This window comes from Hesperophylax consimilis, chromosome 7 (genome assembly GCF_061612785.1).
Source record: "Hesperophylax consimilis isolate HC1 chromosome 7, BYU_Hcon_1.0, whole genome shotgun sequence".
Classification (NCBI taxonomy): domain Eukaryota; kingdom Metazoa; phylum Arthropoda; class Insecta; order Trichoptera; family Limnephilidae; genus Hesperophylax; species Hesperophylax consimilis.
The window spans coordinates 24,272,288-24,293,373 of record NC_142842.1 but is presented as its reverse complement, the minus strand read 5'-3'; the positions used below and the strand labels follow the sequence as shown (position 1 = coordinate 24,293,373).

At 33.7% G+C, this 21,086-nt stretch overlaps 1 protein-coding gene across 4 annotated transcripts in view; it reads right to left on the bottom strand.

Moving 5' to 3' along the window:
* The window catches only part of LOC149422517 (methanethiol oxidase), a 475,124-nt gene that overhangs the window by 44,809 nt on the left and 409,229 nt on the right, over window positions 1-21,086 (bottom strand). For all 4 annotated transcript variants that reach the window (XM_089633333.1, XM_089633332.1, XM_089633335.1 and 1 more), the window contains exons 6-7: window positions 7,915-8,023; window positions 4,739-4,945 (exon numbers count right to left, since the gene is read on the bottom strand). In XM_089633333.1, coding sequence (XP_089489459.1) covers window positions 4,739-4,945; window positions 7,915-8,023 — 316 coding nt within the window. The remainder of the gene's footprint in view (window positions 1-4,738; window positions 4,946-7,914; window positions 8,024-21,086) is intronic.

Genomic DNA, 21,086 nt, shown 5'->3' with positions numbered 1-21,086 from the left:
CATTACTTGTAAAAGTAAGTAAAAGCGCGAAATACTAGGGAACAGGTATTTAGACTAGATATTTATTCATACTTGTACCAGATGTTCCAAGTATCAAGACGAGCTAGTACGACTCACCTCTAGACGAGCCCGGTAGGAAATGTCATTTCTAAAACCTGGCCCGGCTGCTGAAAAGGTTGGCCAACCATGCTTTAAAGGTTTTCGTAGATTTGAGATTAAAATTTCAAAGGCTCAAAGCGTGCCTTTACCAGATTTCAGTTATATATTTTTAAAGAAAGTACCGCACAAGAGTCCCAACTGCCTGCAGCCATTAGGACTATGGCATCCCGCAATACTGCATAATACCCCACAAATAAATTACCATAATAATTTTGGCCGTGAAAATCTCAAACCGCTAATGTCATTTCAAAACAGAAGTTGCGATGCTTTGTATATTATGAACAAAACCGCAATACCTGATTACTAAGGACGGATTGTTTCACAGAATTTGAACAATTCATAAAATTTCATTGTTGATTTTCAAGTTCTGTGAAGTTTATTTTCAAGCTCTGTCATTATTTCAGGTTTGTGAAACAACTGTGTCATATAATAACAGAACTTGAATATAAACTTCACATAACTTGAATTATAAATTTGATGAATTGTTCAAATTCTGCGAATCAACTCGTTCTCAATAACAATCACGTTTAGTTATAAAAAAACAACTTCATCACATGGTACAAAAAATCTACGATTCAATTGTTAATACTTTCAGATTTTTCAAAGAATCTGCTTTACCATCTAGCTGGTTAAAGCAACGGAGCTACGAAGGTACCAAACAATAAAAAATACAACAAATTCATTTATCGCCGAACTTTATAATAAAAACTATATTTCACTTTTTATTCGAAAAAGCACCTTTACCAAGCGAACAGCGTATAAAATATTTGTGTCGATATTTTTGCTTTACTTTTTCAAAGTAACCTAAATTCCAAACAAAAAAGAAACAACGCAAGAAGCGAAAAGAAAGGTTTGAAATTCCAGATGGAAAGGCTCTTTTCAGATACATTAAGGCTGTGTTTTGTTTACGGGGTAGAAAAAGCTCCGGAGTTAATATACAGCAAGATGGCCACCATATGCTGCTGAAATGTGCCCCTAATTTTATGTGATATTTTTGTTTTATTCGAAAAAGCCTGACTAATCTGTTTATTATTCGGATAAAGGGAATTCTTTTATCACATTTAATCGAATAAATGAATTCCATTTGATATTTTTTATTCCTGTTTGTATATTTTATGTCAGGCCTATATTTTGAATGGAAACATCAAATTTTGTCATGAATTCAAAATAAAAAAATAGAAGTACCTGTACTACCTATCTAAAAAAACAATTGACGCCCAGAATTGAAAATAAAACACAGTGAAATTAGATGAAACAGTTTCTTGCAAACATTGTTTTACGTTACAAAAGAGGCCATGAGGAAAATAATTTCCCTCTGGTCTTATGTCATCTTTAGGAATGCTGTGAAGAGTCTTTTAAGGTAAGGAATGAGAGGAAGTTTTGGGAAGGAAAAAGGTATTGGGGGTGGATAGGAATCTAGATCAGTGTGTCCAAGATTGACGGACGTATAAATTTATCCCTCCCGCTGCTGTGCAAGGTGATGGTTCAAGAGAGAGAAGTTGGACAGGTCAAAGGATCTCCCTCATACCAGCCTCTCCCGATCTGGCACGCCACGCAGCCAGTGAGCAGGCGCATCATGAACATACTTCACCCAATTAACCAGGACACCCCTGCTAAATCATCAAACCTAACGAACCACTTGGGGTGATATGTGGCAGAGATATTGCTTATCCAATAAATGGTTTCCAGGGCGGCGGTACTGAAACCCGTCTTCCAAATTGTCAGTGACACCAAAGAATGAGCTTTTTTTCTCTCAGTGACACGCTAAAAGTAAATTCGCCTCTTTGTATATTTTAAAATGCACTACTTTTCGATCTGTCAACGTAGCTTTTAGCAGGTAAAACAAATTTATTGTTTCACCGTTCATATGTGATAAAAAAGAAAACTTCTCCAGTTTACGTGTTTTTTTTCAGAAAGATTATTTTAAATTGATTATTGTTCTGGTGTATTAGGATTGCGCCAGCGCTCTACAAGAATGGCAGTAATTGTAAGTAAACTACTATACTATATTATTTATCTAATTACAACGTTTTGATGTTTTAAGCTGAAAGCCTTATAATATCATGAGCTTGTACAAATAAATAAAGACTGAGTTTGCGACTTGATTGCTTCTATGTTTCATTTATCGCAATGACAAAAACAATCAGTCAGAAAGCAACAGAACATTTCGCTCCTATGAATCGGCGTATTGATGTTAAAACCGTGAACAATGGAAAATATTAAAATTGAAAATAAAAGGCTCGCAGAAGGCCCAGCGGGTCATTTAGGGGAAGAAGTAGTAACACAACCTTATAGGGTTGGATACACCCAAGGGATGGAAACAATTGAAGGCTCTCAGGTGAGAAATATTTATAAGGAGTAACGCCTGACTTGGTGTTACACAAGAACACACCGGAGGGTTGAATTCAGAAAGTGAAAGTATGGAAAATATTAGGCACAACGGACTGTAAATGTTCATTTGTAAGTTCAGGAAATTTAAGGGAAAGACTAAAGGAGTTTCCTGAAATTCTCTTGCAGAGTAAAATACCTATTCTTAACATTTAAAATATTGTAAGTTTGTTTATTTACTCGAATTATTTTAATGAAATTAACATGCATGGAAAAAATAAATAAACTTCGATTAGTTCTCCTCTCTATTATGTTTGGTATGAACTTAGCCGCAGGTATACCATATTATTTTTAATGAAACACAAATTCATCAAATAAAATTTACTTGAGCACGCCGGGATTTGAACCCTCGACCTCCGGCTTTTTCCTAGTCGAGAGCCTTACTCCTCGACCACGCAGACCGTCAAAAACTTCTCGCATGTCTCCCACTGTCCCGATATTATCGCCCCCCAAATGCAGAACATACTCGTAGCAAGGCTAAAGAAAACCCACGGGGTATGTGGACGGAGATAAGGAAGTGGAAGGAAATGAAGTTCCCGGTCATTTAATTATCAAGCATGACTAAATCCTTAGCAAAATTTTGATTTAGAATATGGAATTACAACAGAGATTTTAGTATCTTCAATTTTACGTAGGAATCTTTCCAACGGCATAACTTATACTGCAATACATAACTTCTAAGGATTTTACCACTTTGCAACTTTGACTATCGGAAGAGGGTGAATGAACACCAACACCAAGTTTCCAATAATTTAAACCACAATAACACGAACTCTTGTAGGAGACCATAATTATTAGTTAAAGTTTATTGAATAATTCGTGCAAACAGCCAACCTACGGCCCTTTGAACTGGTAACTTGATTAAGTAGTGTTCAAGATATAAACAACTAGAATAAAATTGGTAGATGTAGGAACTGTAGAATGCACAACACACACTGTTAATTCCTGGGAACATGTCCAAACTATGAAAAATTAAGCCAGTAAGGAAAATATTCCCAAAAGCTTCAATGTTAATTTTTTTTACCAATTAAGTTAGGAAGGTTAAAAAGCCACTCGGCCGGTAAACTGTAAGCTCAAGTAAGTTCAAGAGGCATCCCAATACGTTAAAAAAACAAGCGTGAAAAATAACTAATGGCGTCTAAAAAAAACATCAACAGTTCTCTTTCGCTGAAGGGAAAAAATTATTGCTTGTGGTTTCTACAGTTTTCTCACATGTACCGCATTATCACCTACTCTTAAATGCTTTACTTTAATTAATTGCTTCTCTTTTAAAACCTTATTTTATAAATTTTAATTCCAGTAGGATTGAATGTCTTGTACAAATATGATAATAAATTATAACTACTTGTCAACAAAACTTGTTATTTATATTATAGCGTGTACTTCAATGTTGGTTTTTTCTTCTTATAATACTAGAATAATTCACTTACAACTGACATTTTGTACTGCTTCAATAATAATAAAAATAATTGAATTTACCTTCTCCTTAAAAATAACAATCGAATAGAATTCCCAAAAACTTGTTTCGAGTTGATATTTTAAAAAAAATCATAAAGTAGAATCACTGAAGAGATAAATTACTAGAAGTGTGTTATATGCGGTTCCATGATAAATCAACACATCGACAATTCAACACACCTTTAAAAAGTGATATAAGGTCATTAGAAACGATGAAAAAAATAAATTTAAACCTAACCTAACCTAACATGCTTAACCCAGTTAATAAAGTTTTTGATTTATCACTTTCCATGACTTTATTTATTTGTTAAGACATACACAGTACAATAAGATACAGTTAAATATTTTTCGTTATTACATAATTGTAGTACTTATTACGTATGTCCATAAAATATCATAACGTAATTTATATAACTTTTATTTAATTTTTTAAAGATGTGATGAGTTTTCATTTTGATTATTTATCCGGTCACCGTTGTATGCATGTCTGTGCCTGAAGTAATGTCAATTTACCTTACTTCCAGCGAAAGGGAACAAATTAAATGTGTTCAAATAACGAAACTAGTTTTTGAAAACATGTTCACCTTCATTAACCTGTGTAGAATCAGAAGGAAGAAACCAGAGTAGAAATGTCTACTGTAAATTGGCAACATCAGTTATAGATGAGTCAAGATCATACTTCTAGGGATTAACTGTTCAGTGGTATTATTGTTGAAAGAGAAATTGACCTTACCTGTACATCTTTGAATTGAATGCAGATCCCACAAATCCCACCGGGCTCTTAGGATCGTGAAGGAACCTCACTTCAAGGGGTGTGATACCCTCGACCCCAAGGTCAATCGTCTGTATCAGCTCGCGCTTGGACCAACTGTAGAAGTTCAGGGACTGTCCGTAGGACCGATGATTGTCGACCGGAGCAGCTGGGGTAGTCTTAAACCCGCTGAAAAATATTTAAAAAAAATCACATCTTAAATATTTGCATGAGTTTTCATTATTTTTTTTTTATTTCGATCATTTTGTTGATCGAAACGAAACGGACAATATTTCAAAAACTATCTACATAATATATGAAACAAAAAATTATACGAAAATTCTTCAATCTTACAAACTAATCAAACTTAAACTTTAACTTAAACAGATAATCTGATAAACTATAAAATTTATGTAATCTTACACAAAAATACATTTTAATTGACACTATAATTAAATTACCCTTCCGATTTTATGTCCGTGTTAAATCTTCCCCATAGGAAAAACTAAACCCTTCCACACACTTTTCCACAAATTATCATCTAGTCAATCAACGTTCAAGTGCATTATATAAGCAAAAAAAAAATACAAAACAATACAAGAACAACACGACAACTCACCAGAGATCAAATGGGAAAATAATTCACCGACTCCAGATATTTTCATATCAAAGGGTTCGGCTTGGTAGAACTCCTTTATAGGGCCCATAAATCCTACTGATCTCTCAACATAAATATTTAAAAAATCTTTCGTTATTCTACATGTATTTAAAATGACTGATTTTTACATTTTTATATATAAATTTTTTGATAGATCTAATACGCCTAATTTTTTAATGAGAGAGCTAGGTATAATGCCAGTAGCCGAAATAACAAATGGTGATATTTTTATAGTCTGAGAATGAAAAATTCTTTTTATCTCATTTCCTAAATCTGTGTATTTTCTTATTTTTTCATTAACAGATTTTTGAATATTACAGGAATTTGGATTTTTTATTTTTTTATTTACATAATTACTATTTTTGGTTACTATTTTTATATAGAAATTTTTCATTTTGTCTTTGATGCTTAATGTACGACAAATTTAATTTATCTAGGTTCTATTTTGTTATATAAATTTGAACATATGTAAATATATTGTATCGACCAAAATTTTTGTTAAATTTTCAATATTCCAATCTTACAAATTTCATATCCCCGGAGGCTCGCAAATGCTGATTTTTATTAGAAACTACAGAAGACAGACGAAAAACATTTCAGAATTACAGCGTAATGCATATTAGAACCAGATCTACCCGTAGCTATGTATTTACGCAAATTTATTTTAACTTTCCCTGGCATAAGGGAGAATGGTATAATTCGACACAAACTACATCACAATTAGCCTTGATGAATTGTATTTCGTTGCCGTGTACAACTTGTACAGATGTATATATAATAGAGAAATGACAGAAATTTGAACCCGGGGCGCAGCTCGTTCAGGCGTTAAGAAACGCTTGCCGTACTTTGGAAAATTGCCTGGTAAATTCGTTAGGGGATCTTCTCGAGTCTGCGTCTGGGGATTATTATTCCCTGTGGTTTTCCAGAGGAATGTGTCGTGTAATCAACGGGGCCCTGACGGAGACTCACGGAGACTTCGATGGCGCTAAACCGACTCGGAGGATGTGCAAAATGGCTGATTGTCCCGACCTTAATTAATGCGAATGTCACGCAAGGGCTGAGAAAGAATGTGAAAGGTTGGCCCATGAACACAAAAATGTCCCGTTGAAGAAATTTATTTACTTATTTTGCAAAAATAATATAAAAACCAATAGGAAAAGCGATAAATAAAATTAGGAAAAAAATATTTGGCAATAAACACATATATATATAGGTTACACGCAGATACACATAGTTAATGATTAAATAATACTTTTTGCTTAAATTTTTTGCTTAGACATGTTGAAAATATCTACATTTCCTGCGAGGCTGTTAATTCATATAGTCTTTCCAAGGGCATCAGCATTGGTAAGTTAGTTCTGTACCTGCAAAAAATTCGAAGCCTGTATTGGCGGCCTAGCGTTAATTAATTATAATTACTCGCAAAGTTATCTGGGACATAGAATCCTATTTTGGCCAGAATGTTAAATGTCAGAACTTATAAGGCTAAAAAAAATCTTAAGTGCTTAATTCTCCGAACAGATAAATTATAACCGCATGAAATAGAAAGAAATGTTTCAAATAAAACCCCTGTGAAAAATAACAATCAATTGATTTTAATTTATTTTTTTCGTTGTTCAAAGGTTTTTTCAAACTCGGGCAATACCGGACAATAAATAAAAGTTCGACATAAACATTAACAAGAGCTGTGGTTGGTAATGGTTTGTTCCAAACGTTTAATAATGTTTCATATTTTTTTAGGGTCAGGCCTTTTGGCGCTATAATACTGGTTCTGACATAATTAGAGACAAAAATTCTAACGATTAGTGCCCTCTAGTTGATTTTATTCCAAAGCTTTAAAATATTTCATTCATACGCCTTGAAATTTCGGCAAGTTAAATACAAATTGTTGGTGGTTGGAAAAGGGAGGGTGGGGGGGAGCGTTTAAAGGGGATGAGGGCTGTTTGGGGAAATGAAACTTTTGTTCAAATGAATTGTTCATTGTTTAAACAATGCTCAAGTAAGGGTAGCTCTGTGTTCCCAGAAGTAGGCATCTGTTTTTGTGGAGAATCAAAGGTCTGAAAAACATCTACAGAGTGGTAGATACTGTCAGTATAGCCCAGGTTTTAGACCACCAATCAAAATCGAAATGTTGCTTGCAATGGATTTTATCGTTTTGGCGAAAAAACATTAATACCTTCCAATATTTTATGCTATATTCGCAATTAGCAATTATGTCATCTGGTTTGAAAAGCATAAAAACATAACGAATATGAGGAACATAGCGTATCATTAGAATGCATCCCTCCTCCGTAACTTCATGACTCTCTACCATACATCAGGACATTTAGCAGAGCTCAATTGTAAACGGCCTTAGAACTGGAAATTCTTTTATTGTCATATGATCATTTTTGGGATAAATTACGATGACAATGTGTTATAATTTTGACGCTTTGAAGAACAAAAAATCTGTGAAGGATAAAAGCAAAAGTAGATTGTTTTATTAAAAAAAAAAACTCACCGCTTGAAAACTTTTGGAGCTCCCCACTCTGATGCTACCATGATGTCGTGGTAAGGCTGGTACCAGAAATCGTACCCAAACTCGGCTGTCGGGCCTTTAGTCCATGTTTCTGAAAAAAAAATCACCATCCTGTTTTATCCATCCATACTCTTTTCTAACTCTGTAGTGTACAGTGTGTCCAGTTTCTGAGAGGCTAACTCAATTCTGGCTCCAATGGGGGCCAATATTGGAGCAGGAATTGACCCTACTTGAGCTAGTCACGGAATATGGTTACATCGAATATACTATAGGAAGACATGTGAAGATTTATTCCGTGGAGGGAAAGGGCATTTGGGTTTTAATGGAGTTACATATTATTTGCTAATAATGTTAGTATTTACCAGCGTTCTGAACCCATGCCCCTCGACGCAAATAGGCCCTCTACTAGAATGATATTATGCAATAAGCCCAACAGAGATGTATTTTGTAACAAAGATTCAAATAAACAATACAGTTATTTATCAGAAAAATTCAAAATATGTCAAGATATTTTTAAAACCTTTCAACATATATGTAAAATATGATATTAATATGAGCGAATGAAAGAATAAAATAATGTAAGGAAAATAATATTAGTTAGGAATCCCCGAGGAAAATATGGCAAGATCAAGTGAATCAAATACTTGAATCGAGTCAAAGCCAGAATGACAGAAAAATATGTATGCTATGATGATTTCTTAAATATATGCCATCTAAAATACGTATGCTATGATGATTTCTTAAATATATGCCATCTGAAATACGTATGCTATGATGATTTCTTAAATATATGCCATCTAAAATACGTATGCTATGATGATTTCTTAAATATATGCCATCTAAAATTATGATAACGCATTTCTGGTATAAATTTAATAAAAATCAAACTTAAAACAAAATCAAACAACCACTATTACAACCAATTGACAATAAAATGCACCTAAGCTTCATACTACGTCATACAAATACAATTTATCTCCTTGCTTCTAAAATCTTCAACCTTCTCACTCATAACGTAAAAAAACCATACCCAAATCCATACTCGTTACTAGCTTAGTCCTAGTGAGGTTGATTTTTATGAGAAAAAACATGATTTATGTTTAGTGAGAAGCAATAAATAAATAAATACTTTCGAAACACAAATAACTTCTTACACCTGTAATATATTTCATTCATAAAAACCTATACATTCTACACTCAAACCGCCTGATCTCCCTTCTTACATCTCTCACATACCTTATTCAATTTTCTTAGTTAAATTTTCATACAAAATATGTATGGCTATATCTGAATTTTATAATTTAATTACAATTCCTATATGAATATTATGAAACATTTTAATCTGTAAACTTCACCATAACATAAGGGCATCCCTAGCATGGCGGGTGAAATAATAAACTACTCTGCAATTTTCTTTTGTCGGATACAAAAAAAATGTATAAATGTGAATGAAGCTATAAGAGTGTGCAAATAGAGAGTTGTGTGGCAGTCTATCGTATATGCCTATTCTTGCAAAGAAACGGCGTTGAGGTTATTTAAATTTAAAATTTTGATTGAATACATTTAATGCAAGAAAAATATAGTTATTACACTCTAGTAAGAATTCAGACAATTGCAGGCATGGATATATTAGTAAGTTAAGATTGGTTCTCTGGTAAGTTAGTTCGTACGGTGACACTAACGTCATCTTGGGGATGGATGGGAGTTTTCGAACTCGGTATGGGGGGAAGGCTGAGGAAACCACCTTTTCAAAAATTGGACAAAAAATCGTTTCAAAACTCTTCGAAGATGCCTTCTTTGATAAAATATTTCAAAAGTTTCACGTATTTAGTATATATATATTTTTTATTTTTATTTTTTTTTTACATAATATAACAATTACATAATATAATTACACAATATAGTACAGTTATTAATTACATAATATTAGTATTTGATGTACCCTCATAAATAAGCAGGGCTTGTGTGTATGGGGGTGTTGTTATATTGGTTTATATTTGATACGATTCAGTTCAACTGTTCGGAATACTTTTTAAGGTGGCTTTTGAATTCGTTTATATTTGCATTCATGTTTCTAATTTTTTCTGGTAATGAGTTAAAAAATTTAACTCCGAGATATTCATGGTTGAACTGTCCTGTTGTTTTTTTTTACATTTAGGAGTAGGAAGTATTGACGTTTGTCTAAGATTTCTGTTATTATTAAAGGGTTCAATATATAATCATTGTTATGATGTTATTGATCTACCAATCAGGGCCGATCAACTCCATGGAATGGCGCCCTAATAAACAAAACAGCAATCCAGAGAAAATAGAAAAACAGATAAATCGCTGAAAGGAAGCCATGTATCATATATCCCTTTCCGCATATCACAATCCTGTCTTTCATTCCTCATCGTCTCTATGGTATCCGGTATCAATTCTTTATCGCTGTCAGCAATAAACTTACAAAAGTCAATTCGCAAGGCATTTATATTGTGCCCCTATCTTGATTCATCGAGCATACACAAACAAAAATAGATGGACAACACTTGCCAAAAGAGCAATATTTAGACGATTGCAAAAAAATACACTTGTCAATTGGTGAATACCTTTTTATACAGTTGGTTATTTTAGCTACAATAAAGTTAAAGTCCTGAACTTGACGCCGAAAATATTATGATCAATTCAGAAGGATTTCACAAGAAAAGCTGCAAACACGTGGATCGTTTTGATAGTGGAAATAGCGTAGGTATGTAATTGCGTATTGGGATATAAAAACTAGTGATTTCCTCTCTATTTTCAATATCTTTATGAACCCAAATTCACATAAAGCCGATTTATATGAGTAGAATACTGAATGATGTCTATGTACTTTGTAACGAAAGTAGTTTTGTAAAGGTAAGTACATACATCAGGTATGTAAAAAAAGAGTCCGTATAATATTTTGCCGGAATCGATATAATAATACGTGTTTAATTAACTTCCTTTTTTTGTAACAAATTGAGATAATGATAACTTCACGGGGTTTTCGCCTGCTTAGAATTTCATTTACAAATTATTAACATTTAGTAATAATATGAACTAATTATAAAAACACAATGTAAAATGTTTTCTGAAATAATTATATATATTACATGGTGTTTTTAATTGCAGAGTGATTTCGGTTTCAGTCTGTATTCGGTATTAGTATGTTTTCTATTTCTGGTCTCCATACGTTTTGTATCCAGCTTTTTATTTGATGTTAAAATGTTATAAGCTGTAGGAAGCTTTTTTGCCCAAATTTTTAATTTATAGTTGCTTGTTGGATATGTTTTTGTCCCTGAGATTAAGTTTTTCTAATATATATAGTGTTAGTTTTTATTTATTCTGCTACTGCCCTCATAGGGTATACCGACAATCACGGGAAATGAAAAATAAATTAAAATAGCAAAAAACACTCAGTAATTATTATAGTGAGTGGAAGCAAATTATATAACACATGTGTTACTGATATGTTTTACCTTAATCATAATAATAATCCAATCATGATATTAATGACTTTGTGGCTTCTGTCATCTCATGTTCACTACGTACTCAACACAACGAAAAAAAAGGTATCTGAATTTAAGATACCGAAAAAGCACAGTTCCTAAAACAAGAGTGACTTAAAATAATACGACCTGACAACAAAGCCTGAAACGTAAAATAATATAAAATCCCATCTCTCGGCACATCATTGCGGGAAGCCTCAGAAATGAAAATGTGACGTAAAAGCGTAATGTGTCACCTGAAACCATCAGCCCATTAAAGTACAATAAAACCTGATACAGCCACGAGATTATTTCTATGCCCGGGCAATAACGGCGGGTAAGTGCGTCCCTCGCAGAGGTTGGGGAACGTATCACAAGTGTTCACAGAACCAATAAAGGTTCAACAGAAGGGGTTGGATACCTTTAAGGGTGGTGAGTAGTGAGCAAAGAATGTCCAGAAGGTTATACTTGTTTGAAAAAAACCTCAATTTCATTATAAATTTTACTTCTCGATTTTTTTAATAAACTCATCAGGAAGTCAACACATCTTGGTTTTAGTAGGCTTTATTGGTTTTATTGTCATAAAATAAATCAATAATTATTATAATATCATTTTTTCGTGGTTTTTAAATGTTAATATTTATGCCTAGGTGGTTCAAACTCATATTTCTTTAGTAATTGGCTAAAATACATCGCTCTGTTTTTGAATAATATCTCAAAATATTTTATAATAAAACAGTAAAATTCTGTGTTTTTTTTCTAAAAGAAAGAAGGAAGGTGTAAAAAAAGGTATGAAGAATCTGAAAGTCAGTGCACGGAGAAAACTTACGGATAAAAAAGATCGGATCCTACCTATTGGATATTACTTATTTATTTAACATCAACAGCACAAATATATCATAAGCAATAATTTCACTTCACAGTTAAATACAAGCATAAAAAAATAATTACGTTATTATAAATTGAAAATTAGGTACGTATTTGAAAATTAAATCAGTCTATTAGATTTTCACTTCTTTAATGTGATATTAGAAGACCGAAATTCATTTCACTATGAAATTTTAGAGCAAGAGATCTCTATACCGTTGACATTATGGTGGAATAAGAAGACATGCAAAATGCATAAAATTTAACTTTTCGAAAAATCTAAATAAAAACAATGATTGTGTATCGGACCATATTACTCCCGACGGTAGTAATCCCGACGTTGCCCGGGGTAAAGTGGAAATAATACATCACGGGCAGGTCTACATCAATAATAATAATAATACATCACGGGCCTAGTTTGGTGGTCTTAACACACAAAAAAATTGTAAAAAAACTAAAAATCACTGAAGAAAAAAAAAATCATAATATGGTTAAGAATTAATGAAAAAGTTTATTTGGAAGGTATTAGATTTACTTGATCGTGCCATGTCTTTCTAGGGCGTAATGGACTTATTTTACCATTCACTTCCACGTCAGGTAATTCAGTTCGTCGTTCATCCACTCTTTATGTCAAAAAAATCTAAGCGTCCCTTTTTTAATCGTATCTAATTGGCTTAAAACAGCCCCATACACACATAGTCTCATTTTAGCATAGTAAGTAATTGTTTTACTTAATCGTGCCTTGTCTTCCTCGATCGTGCCTTGTCTTCCTCGATACGATTCTATTCCACGTCATACATTCTGATTACACCACTTCAAAACTGACCTTACCCTAAGGTCAAGTTTGTAAAAGTTCATCATTATCATATACCTAACTGTAAATTTGAATACAAGTCAAATCCACGCCACCCGCCTCAGGTTACAAACATTCTTATTTATATTAATATAAGATAGAATATTGAAGACAGAAGACAGAAGGTAGAAGATAGAAGATAGAAGATCGAAGATGGAAGATGGAAGATAGATGATAGAAGATAGAAGATAGAAGATAGAAGATAGAAGATAGAAGTTAGAAGAGAGAAGATAGAAGATAGAAGATAGAAGATAGAAGATAGAAGATAGAAGATAGAAGATAGAAGATAGAAGATAGAAGATAGAAGATAGAAGATAGAAGATAGAAGATAGAAGATAGAAGATAGAAGATAGAAGATAGAAGATAGAAGATAGAAGATAGAAGATAGAATATAGAAGATAGAAGATAGAAGATAGAAGATAGAAGATAGAAGATAGAAGATAGAAGATAGAAGATAGAAGATAGAAGATAGAAGATAGAAGATAGAAGATAGAAGATAGAAGATAGAAGATAGAAGATAGAAGATAGAAGATAGAAGATAGAAGATAGAAGATAGAAGATAGAAGATAGAAGATAGAAGATAAAAGATAGAAGATAGAAGAATAATTATAAGCCTCACAATTTAAACTGGGAGAATAAAAAATCATAAAAAATATATATTATAAATTATTGTACTTTAGGCTAGTTTTTATAAACTATCTTTTTTTATCTAGTTTATGGCAGTAAAAAAAAGCACGTGATGTAAGAGCAGTTATACTTTGATTGAATTTCACATTTTAAAATAGTAGTTGCTACTTGTATTAATAATTTTTCAACATGTAACTTTTTGAAATGTCACCCAAAAGCGGTTTATAAAGCCCGATAAAAAGGGCAAAAATCGTATCTAATGCACGCAAATATCGACTTGCCGTCTAGTAAGAAATATAAGTGAGGACTATCTAATATATTAATATGAATTGGTACAGAAATATTTTCAATAAAAAAATACCAGTGAGTTTTAAATAGTTCGGCTTCAACAGGTTGCCAATCTATGTCCTAGTTTCAATAAAAAAAACTTTCAGGCGAAGTTTTCTCTTGAAAAAGTAATTTAGTGTAATAAAGTTTTATCTTGGCCGGCCCCAGGGACTTGTCGCTATATATGACCGGAGGACACATCGGTCAAGCGAAGTGCCATGGCTAGTGGGGTACTCATCATTGTCTTCACCCGTTCTTGCTACGTTCACTCTCGCCGGCCGATATTGCGCCCTTAATGGCACCCTTTCATCTAATTGATTTCTTATTTTAGTACCTTGTATAATAATGTAATTCTAGACGAATAATGCGGTGTATGTGTATCACCTTTTTTTAATTTTTTTTTTTTACAGTGAATACCTCACAAGAGTCCCAACTGCTCCCGTCTGGAGCCAGTGAGACTATGGCATCCCCAATTGGGGTATGTTGTGAGGCTGAAGGTAAGTGGGGAAGGGAAAGCGGAAGGTGGGGAAGTATCTGGCTATTCAGATCTAGTCACTAAACACGGCTAAAGACATTTGGAGCAACGTTACAATTCTGAATGGTGGTCTTACACTAGGGCGATACTGGTAGTATCTTCCACTCTGGAACGTGCCGCAAATATACTATATATTATTTTAATTAATTAATTGTGAAATAACACAAATTAATCAAATAAAATTTATTTGCGCACGCCGGGTTCGAACCCGCGACCTTCGGAATGGCAGTCCAATGCGTTACCACTGGACTATGCCGGCCGTCGTTTCTTACATTTTCATAACTTATCCCTAATAATTCGTACTATTAAACAATACTCAATGACGACGCTTAGCAAAAAAGTTTAAATTTAGCGTTTATACCTAAATTAGTTTTCACGGAGGCGCAAAAAAAACTTAAACTTATCGATACTTTTAATCTAACCTAAACTAACCCTATCGATATTTTTCGATTGCAATCGTGTTCAGACGTTCTTACATTACATTGATTATTTAGTCCGATTCGGGCGGAGTGATTCGGAGAATGGGTAAAAAAAATATTTTTCACCAAATCACATCATTTTTGATTCATGCATTAGATTTTATTTAATTCTTTCTGAATCGTTTTAAGACATCATTTATAGACTATATTCATGATGTCATTAGATTAGGAACCAAAGATTCCAAGGCCGAAAATCTACGTTTTCAGGAATTTTAATTTAAATTTAAAATTCAAATTGAAAAGAAAAAATTAAATATATCTTTTTAAAAATTATTTCCATTACATTTTTCATTTCTAACTGACAAGATTTTATATAATTGAGCTAAAATTCCCTCACCGAACACCGGAGCCTTGTCTCTTTATGGTGAGGAAAGGCTTCTTTTATTTTCCCTTTAACACTGTAGGTATAGCATCTAAAAAATTGTACATTAATTGTAAAAAATACAAATATTAAATACAAAAATAAATTAAATTAAATAGTAGTCCCAGAGAGAGGTATGTATACATGAAAAATCTTCAACGAAAAGTCTGGTATGAAATTAAATAAGCGAGATGATACTAGAACGATGTTGTTACGAACGACCTCTTTCTGGGAGTAGCATAACCCAAGTCGGAATCATTTGATCAATAAAGTAATTTTTCTGGATAATCTTTTATAAATCGTCTTCAGACTGTACATCTTGGATTTAATATCTCAGCCCCTTGGTGGTTTTCCATGAAAACGGCACAGTAAAAGTTATATAATTATTAATAAATTTCATCAGATCAAGAACAAAAAACGTACCCAATTGGTAAATAAGATTGATAAAAATTAATGTTTTCATAATCCTATTATTTTTATATCAAAACTAAAATACACATCTAAACTTTTTGATTGGTGCAATATTGTTTCAAGGGTTCGTTAAAGCTCCCGCAACCACACGAATAATTAGGATACTCTTATCAGCTAAGTTTCACAAAGCATTTGGTTTCAATAGCTTAATTCGGTTCACCCACACTACATTACTACTTAACAGAGGGGTTTACTAATCACTTGAAGATATTACAGTATTTATAGAAATTATAATAAGATGATCAGAATTAGGAAATATATTATTTTATTGGAAATTAGTAACTTAATGATGAAATATTCATTCACCATGGATTCCTCCCACACACGTGATTTTTTGTCGGACTCGAATTCGGTGCGACCACATAATAGAGATTTAGCTCATATAATTTAAATGTGAAGGCATGCAAGTTATATGTACAAAATATAAACATAATTGCTAACGGATTAATAATTCATATAAAAAATGTATAATAATATTTCAATTCCTTATTTATGTATATATTTTTATTTAAAGACAAACCCCCATAAAAAAAACTATGCCTATGTCTATGGGAGAGGGGTGTTATTTATTTATACACTAAGAAGACTTTTATAACTGTCGTGTTTTAAGTTAATTTCTCACATAATTTTATGTTAATTTAAACAAATATTTTCAGCAATGTCATTGTGATAAATTTTCAGGCTGGCATACAGCTTAACTATAAAGTAAAAACTTCTGTGTGACATCTGAAACTGCGCAAACTTTCGAATATGTCTGTAATTTCTGGCTAAAGGCAACGGATTTGGGAGGCAGGTATGGATACCGCCGCCCCAGGAACCATTTATTGGATTTCCAACACCTCTGCCAAAGGTCACCCCAAGTGGTTCGCTTCATTTGGTGACTTCGCAGGGGTGCCCGGGTTCACGGGGTAAGGTTTTTCCGGGTTTTCGTGGTGTATGCATCTACCCACCAACTGCGTGGCAGGTTGAAGGAGACCTTTTGACCTCTCCAGCAGGACTTTTTCGCAAAATTGTCTTGCACCGCAGTGAGAGGGATGGATTCATATATCCGTCACTCCCGGAAATACTGAACCCAAAATTCCTACCGTGAGGAGCTAATGTAAAAAAAAACATTTTAAGCTCACAACATCGTCCTTACCTTGCAAGCTTTGTAAAAATTAATTAGCTGCCGAAAATAGGATCGGGCGCCATATTGAGTGTTGCAAAGTTGTTACAACAAGAAAAGGACGTTAAAAACCGGTAAGTAACGATTAACTTTAACTGGGATTTTTCATTTTTGTTTTATTTTGCACAGCATAAAACTACCACATTGGGTAGGTATACACAGTAAAAGATTAAATAATACCTCTTGCTTGAACTCGTCAGTAATAAAAATAATAATAATTGGATGATTTGTGTGGCGCCGTTTTTGTACAAAATCACCTCGAGCGCTGTACAAATAAATAATACATTTCGACCATGATATATGTTACTATCCACCGTTTCATCGATCCCTAATACAAAGCTATATTTATTTTTTTCACTATCTGAAATTTGTTGGTTTTTTTTCCTTTTATTCGCAATGGTTTATGAGATGGCGTTTTTCTTTTTGGTGAGCTTAAGATCATATTAATCGTTTTTAAAAATATTATTTGTTAATATATTTTTAGTTAGCCATTTGTTCATTTTTTTTGTTTAATTGTGAATAACAAATACCATATATTTATAATAATTTTAATAACTTTAATAGCTAAATTTATTAATAACTATGTTGAACTCTTTAAAATGATTTGAATGTGAAAATAATTCATGAATTTACGCTGTTCTGTAGAAATCTCCAGATCAGGATTCCTACGCGATTTGAGTTGTTCACTTAACTGAAACTTGAAACCACTTAAAGTAACAGTGTGTTTAACAATCTTATTATACGATAAGACTCGTGCGCCAGCAAAAAACATTACATCATTAAAGAGCAAAAATGGTGAACTTTTCTAAGTGGAATGGGTGGCGACGAAGATAGTTGGAAAGTTGGTCTATTTAATGCATCTCCGCAGACGAAGCAGGACTTTATCGATACTCAGGAGTTTTGCCATAAATTGTAATTAAAGTTTTCGCAGCATTTTGAGGATAGTTATAAAATAATAATTAAATGGCAATTGCCGTTGGAAGCCGAAATCCACTGCTGGCGTTACATTGTTTTCTTATTGATATTAGCGCTTTTATGAATTTTGGTAAAATCGAAACCTAAGATCATTTTCTGAGTGCCAAAGCTACAAAATTTCATATTATAAGATTATGAGATAGTACTATGCTCTGTTGGGAACCCGCTTGCAAAGCGTGGGTGTAAACTGTGCACCCTAAAGTTTAAGTTTAGACTTACGGAATTCAATACTTCGTTTGTGTGAAAGCACTAATACATGATCATTATAATTTTTATAATGCAACTCTGAATAATCCTGGTATTGGTCAATGTCCAAAAAATGCATTTAAATAAAAATGTTAATGTTCGTTTGTTCAAAATCTTAAATTTGCGAAGGTTCTTCACCGATTGCTTTGAAATTTTAACACAACGTTGCATTCAAATACTTGTGTGTTTATTTATACATGTATTATGTAGATATCACCTGTGAGAGATACAAACATTCCATTTTCGAAAAATAGCTTAATTTGTTAGACAAATTTGAGGATCTGGTAAGGAGACAATGAAAGATAAATGTTGTGTTGTGTGCAGGAGATGCAGGCCGGTGACGATGCCGCGGGGCGGAGGCGCAGACCGGCAAAGGTGTCGCAGGGTCTAGGCGCGAGAGGAGCGCCAACCGGGGAAGATAGCCGAAGCCAGGGCGCTGATGTGATCCCGAGGAGTCCATCATAATTTGTGCAGAGCCGGGTGTGGGTGAGTAGATCGTGTAGCGGCGCGGTGAAGCAACAGCGGGGCGCGACGCAGGGGAACCGGCAGTCGGTGGTCGGCCGCTTTATTATGCAGCAAGCAGTAGCAGCGCTCGCATCTCGGTCACTTGTAAAACTGCTAATTAATGACTGACCAAGTACATATCGATGCGCCTCATTTAAAGCTGCCCGGGTGCATCGAGAACATTCAGACTTGTAGGTAGAAATCCTCGTTCTGCGTCTTGAAAGTTCCCGCTACAATGCGTTTTGCATTGGCGATCATTCCAGAATATTCTCGTAGCATCGCTAGAACACTCCCCTCCAGCAGCTCGCAGAGGGTTGCGTTATAAGGAATAGTTCGGGGACGAACGTCTTTAAATGTGACACTTATTTGGTTAAAAAAAATTTCATTACAAACACTGTTCACAACACAGGCTGAGGCTGGCGATGCTCAACCAGCTGATGATGCACTCAGGTAACCATGATAGGCACCTTTCTCCGTGTTGGTTCGGAGGCGCTAAGGTGTGTGAACCATGGTGGGCACTTTTATCCCTGCTGGTGCGGAGATGGTATGGTGAAAAAATAAATGAGTATTTTTTTTTAAATTGATCCTTTATACCGTAAAAATATCTAAAACACTAACCTGGGAAGTTATGTAAAAAATCGTAATTTAGGGTAATTTTTTAAATGCTTTAACACAAATAATGAAATTGTAACTTATTTTTAATCATTGTGGAAATTAGAATGAAAATTGTATTAGAGTGACAGGTATAACAGTACAAAACAAACGATATTTATTTAATGTGCTGCTTCACTAATACGGAGACACAATTCATTTACGATATTAATAGAATTTGCATAGACTTTCTCCTTTATGCAAACCCAGCAGAAAAAAATGAGGATTTAAATACGCAGACCGGGGAAGCCACAAAATGTTACCATGACGTCCGATCCATCTCTGCGGATAAACTTCGTCCTAATTAAAATATGTTATAACTCCTCGTGCAAAATACGGCCATAGTTTTGAAGCTACATTGCCCTGCGTGTGACCAACGGCACATTTTCCAAAAGATTTGAGGTCTAAAAAAATGTGATAAATTTCCCCTTTTAGATTGTCAGGTAATTCAAAGGGATCAATTATTTGACCGTTCAAGATGCCTATCCATATATTAACTCCTCGCAATAAATGTGAGTTTTAAAGACATAACTATGAAGATTATGCATTTTTTTGAATCTTTTAAAGTGTCGCCCATAACATATTATCTAGGAACGCTGAGTATTCCTGTGTTTCTCGCAAAATTCGAGCCCTTTTTGCAGTAAAATAGCAATAGATATCTCTTTTTGTATGGTAAAATATAGCAAACGTAATAACATTTAAAAACTTCACCAAATGAAAATTTTTACATAAAAAGGACAGCGTGATGCGTTTTTTAAGGTAGAAGGAGTCAAAGTTTGCTATTTAAAAAAATTCCAAAGGTAGAGGCATTTTTTGTTTTATTTTGGACTATGATCAACAGCAAAGTTATTCAGGGTAGCCTAGTAAAAAATAGAATCTTAAAAAATGGAATTTTGTAACTGTAGCACTTAAAAAGCTGATATAAGTTGTCAATTTTGTCAAAATTATATAAGTGTCGATATCTCAAAAACCAACTACTTTTTGCTTTTAAACTAAAAATTCTCCTTAGTGCTAAATGCTAGCCCGGAGCCAGTACAACGACTTTTCCCCAACTAGGTATGTTGTGATGCTGAAGAGAGTGAGGAGGGGAAAAGGATGGGAAAGAGGAAGGCACTTGGCAGGTACTTGGCTATCCAGATTTGATCACCAACCCGCCTGAAGTCATTTCAAAGAATATTTTCATTCTGAATGATGGTCCTCACCAGGTTCGACAGTAAAAATATCTAAAACTCTGTGCATAATTAAATTTGAGTTTAAACGTTTAAAACTTATTTAATAACATAAAATCATAATAATGATGTTGTTCTTAAGGCGATAGTTTGACACAATATTGAGTTTATAGATAGGCGACGGTGGTTTCATAATGTAACATGAAATCCAATATGTGAAAGTTGGTTGCGATGACAGCCGGTCCTCCGTGGGTGGAAAGCCTGGTCACGTATCCGCCGGACTTAGTGCGTCATCTTCTAGAAATTGATGGGCCCTCGTATAACTTTAATGGAAGTTGCCAAGATACGATGGGACATTGTGGGAAATTTCCTCAACTTCTAAAACTTCGATCTTTTCCTCAAATTATTATTCCCCCTCCGGGGTATTTTCTTAATG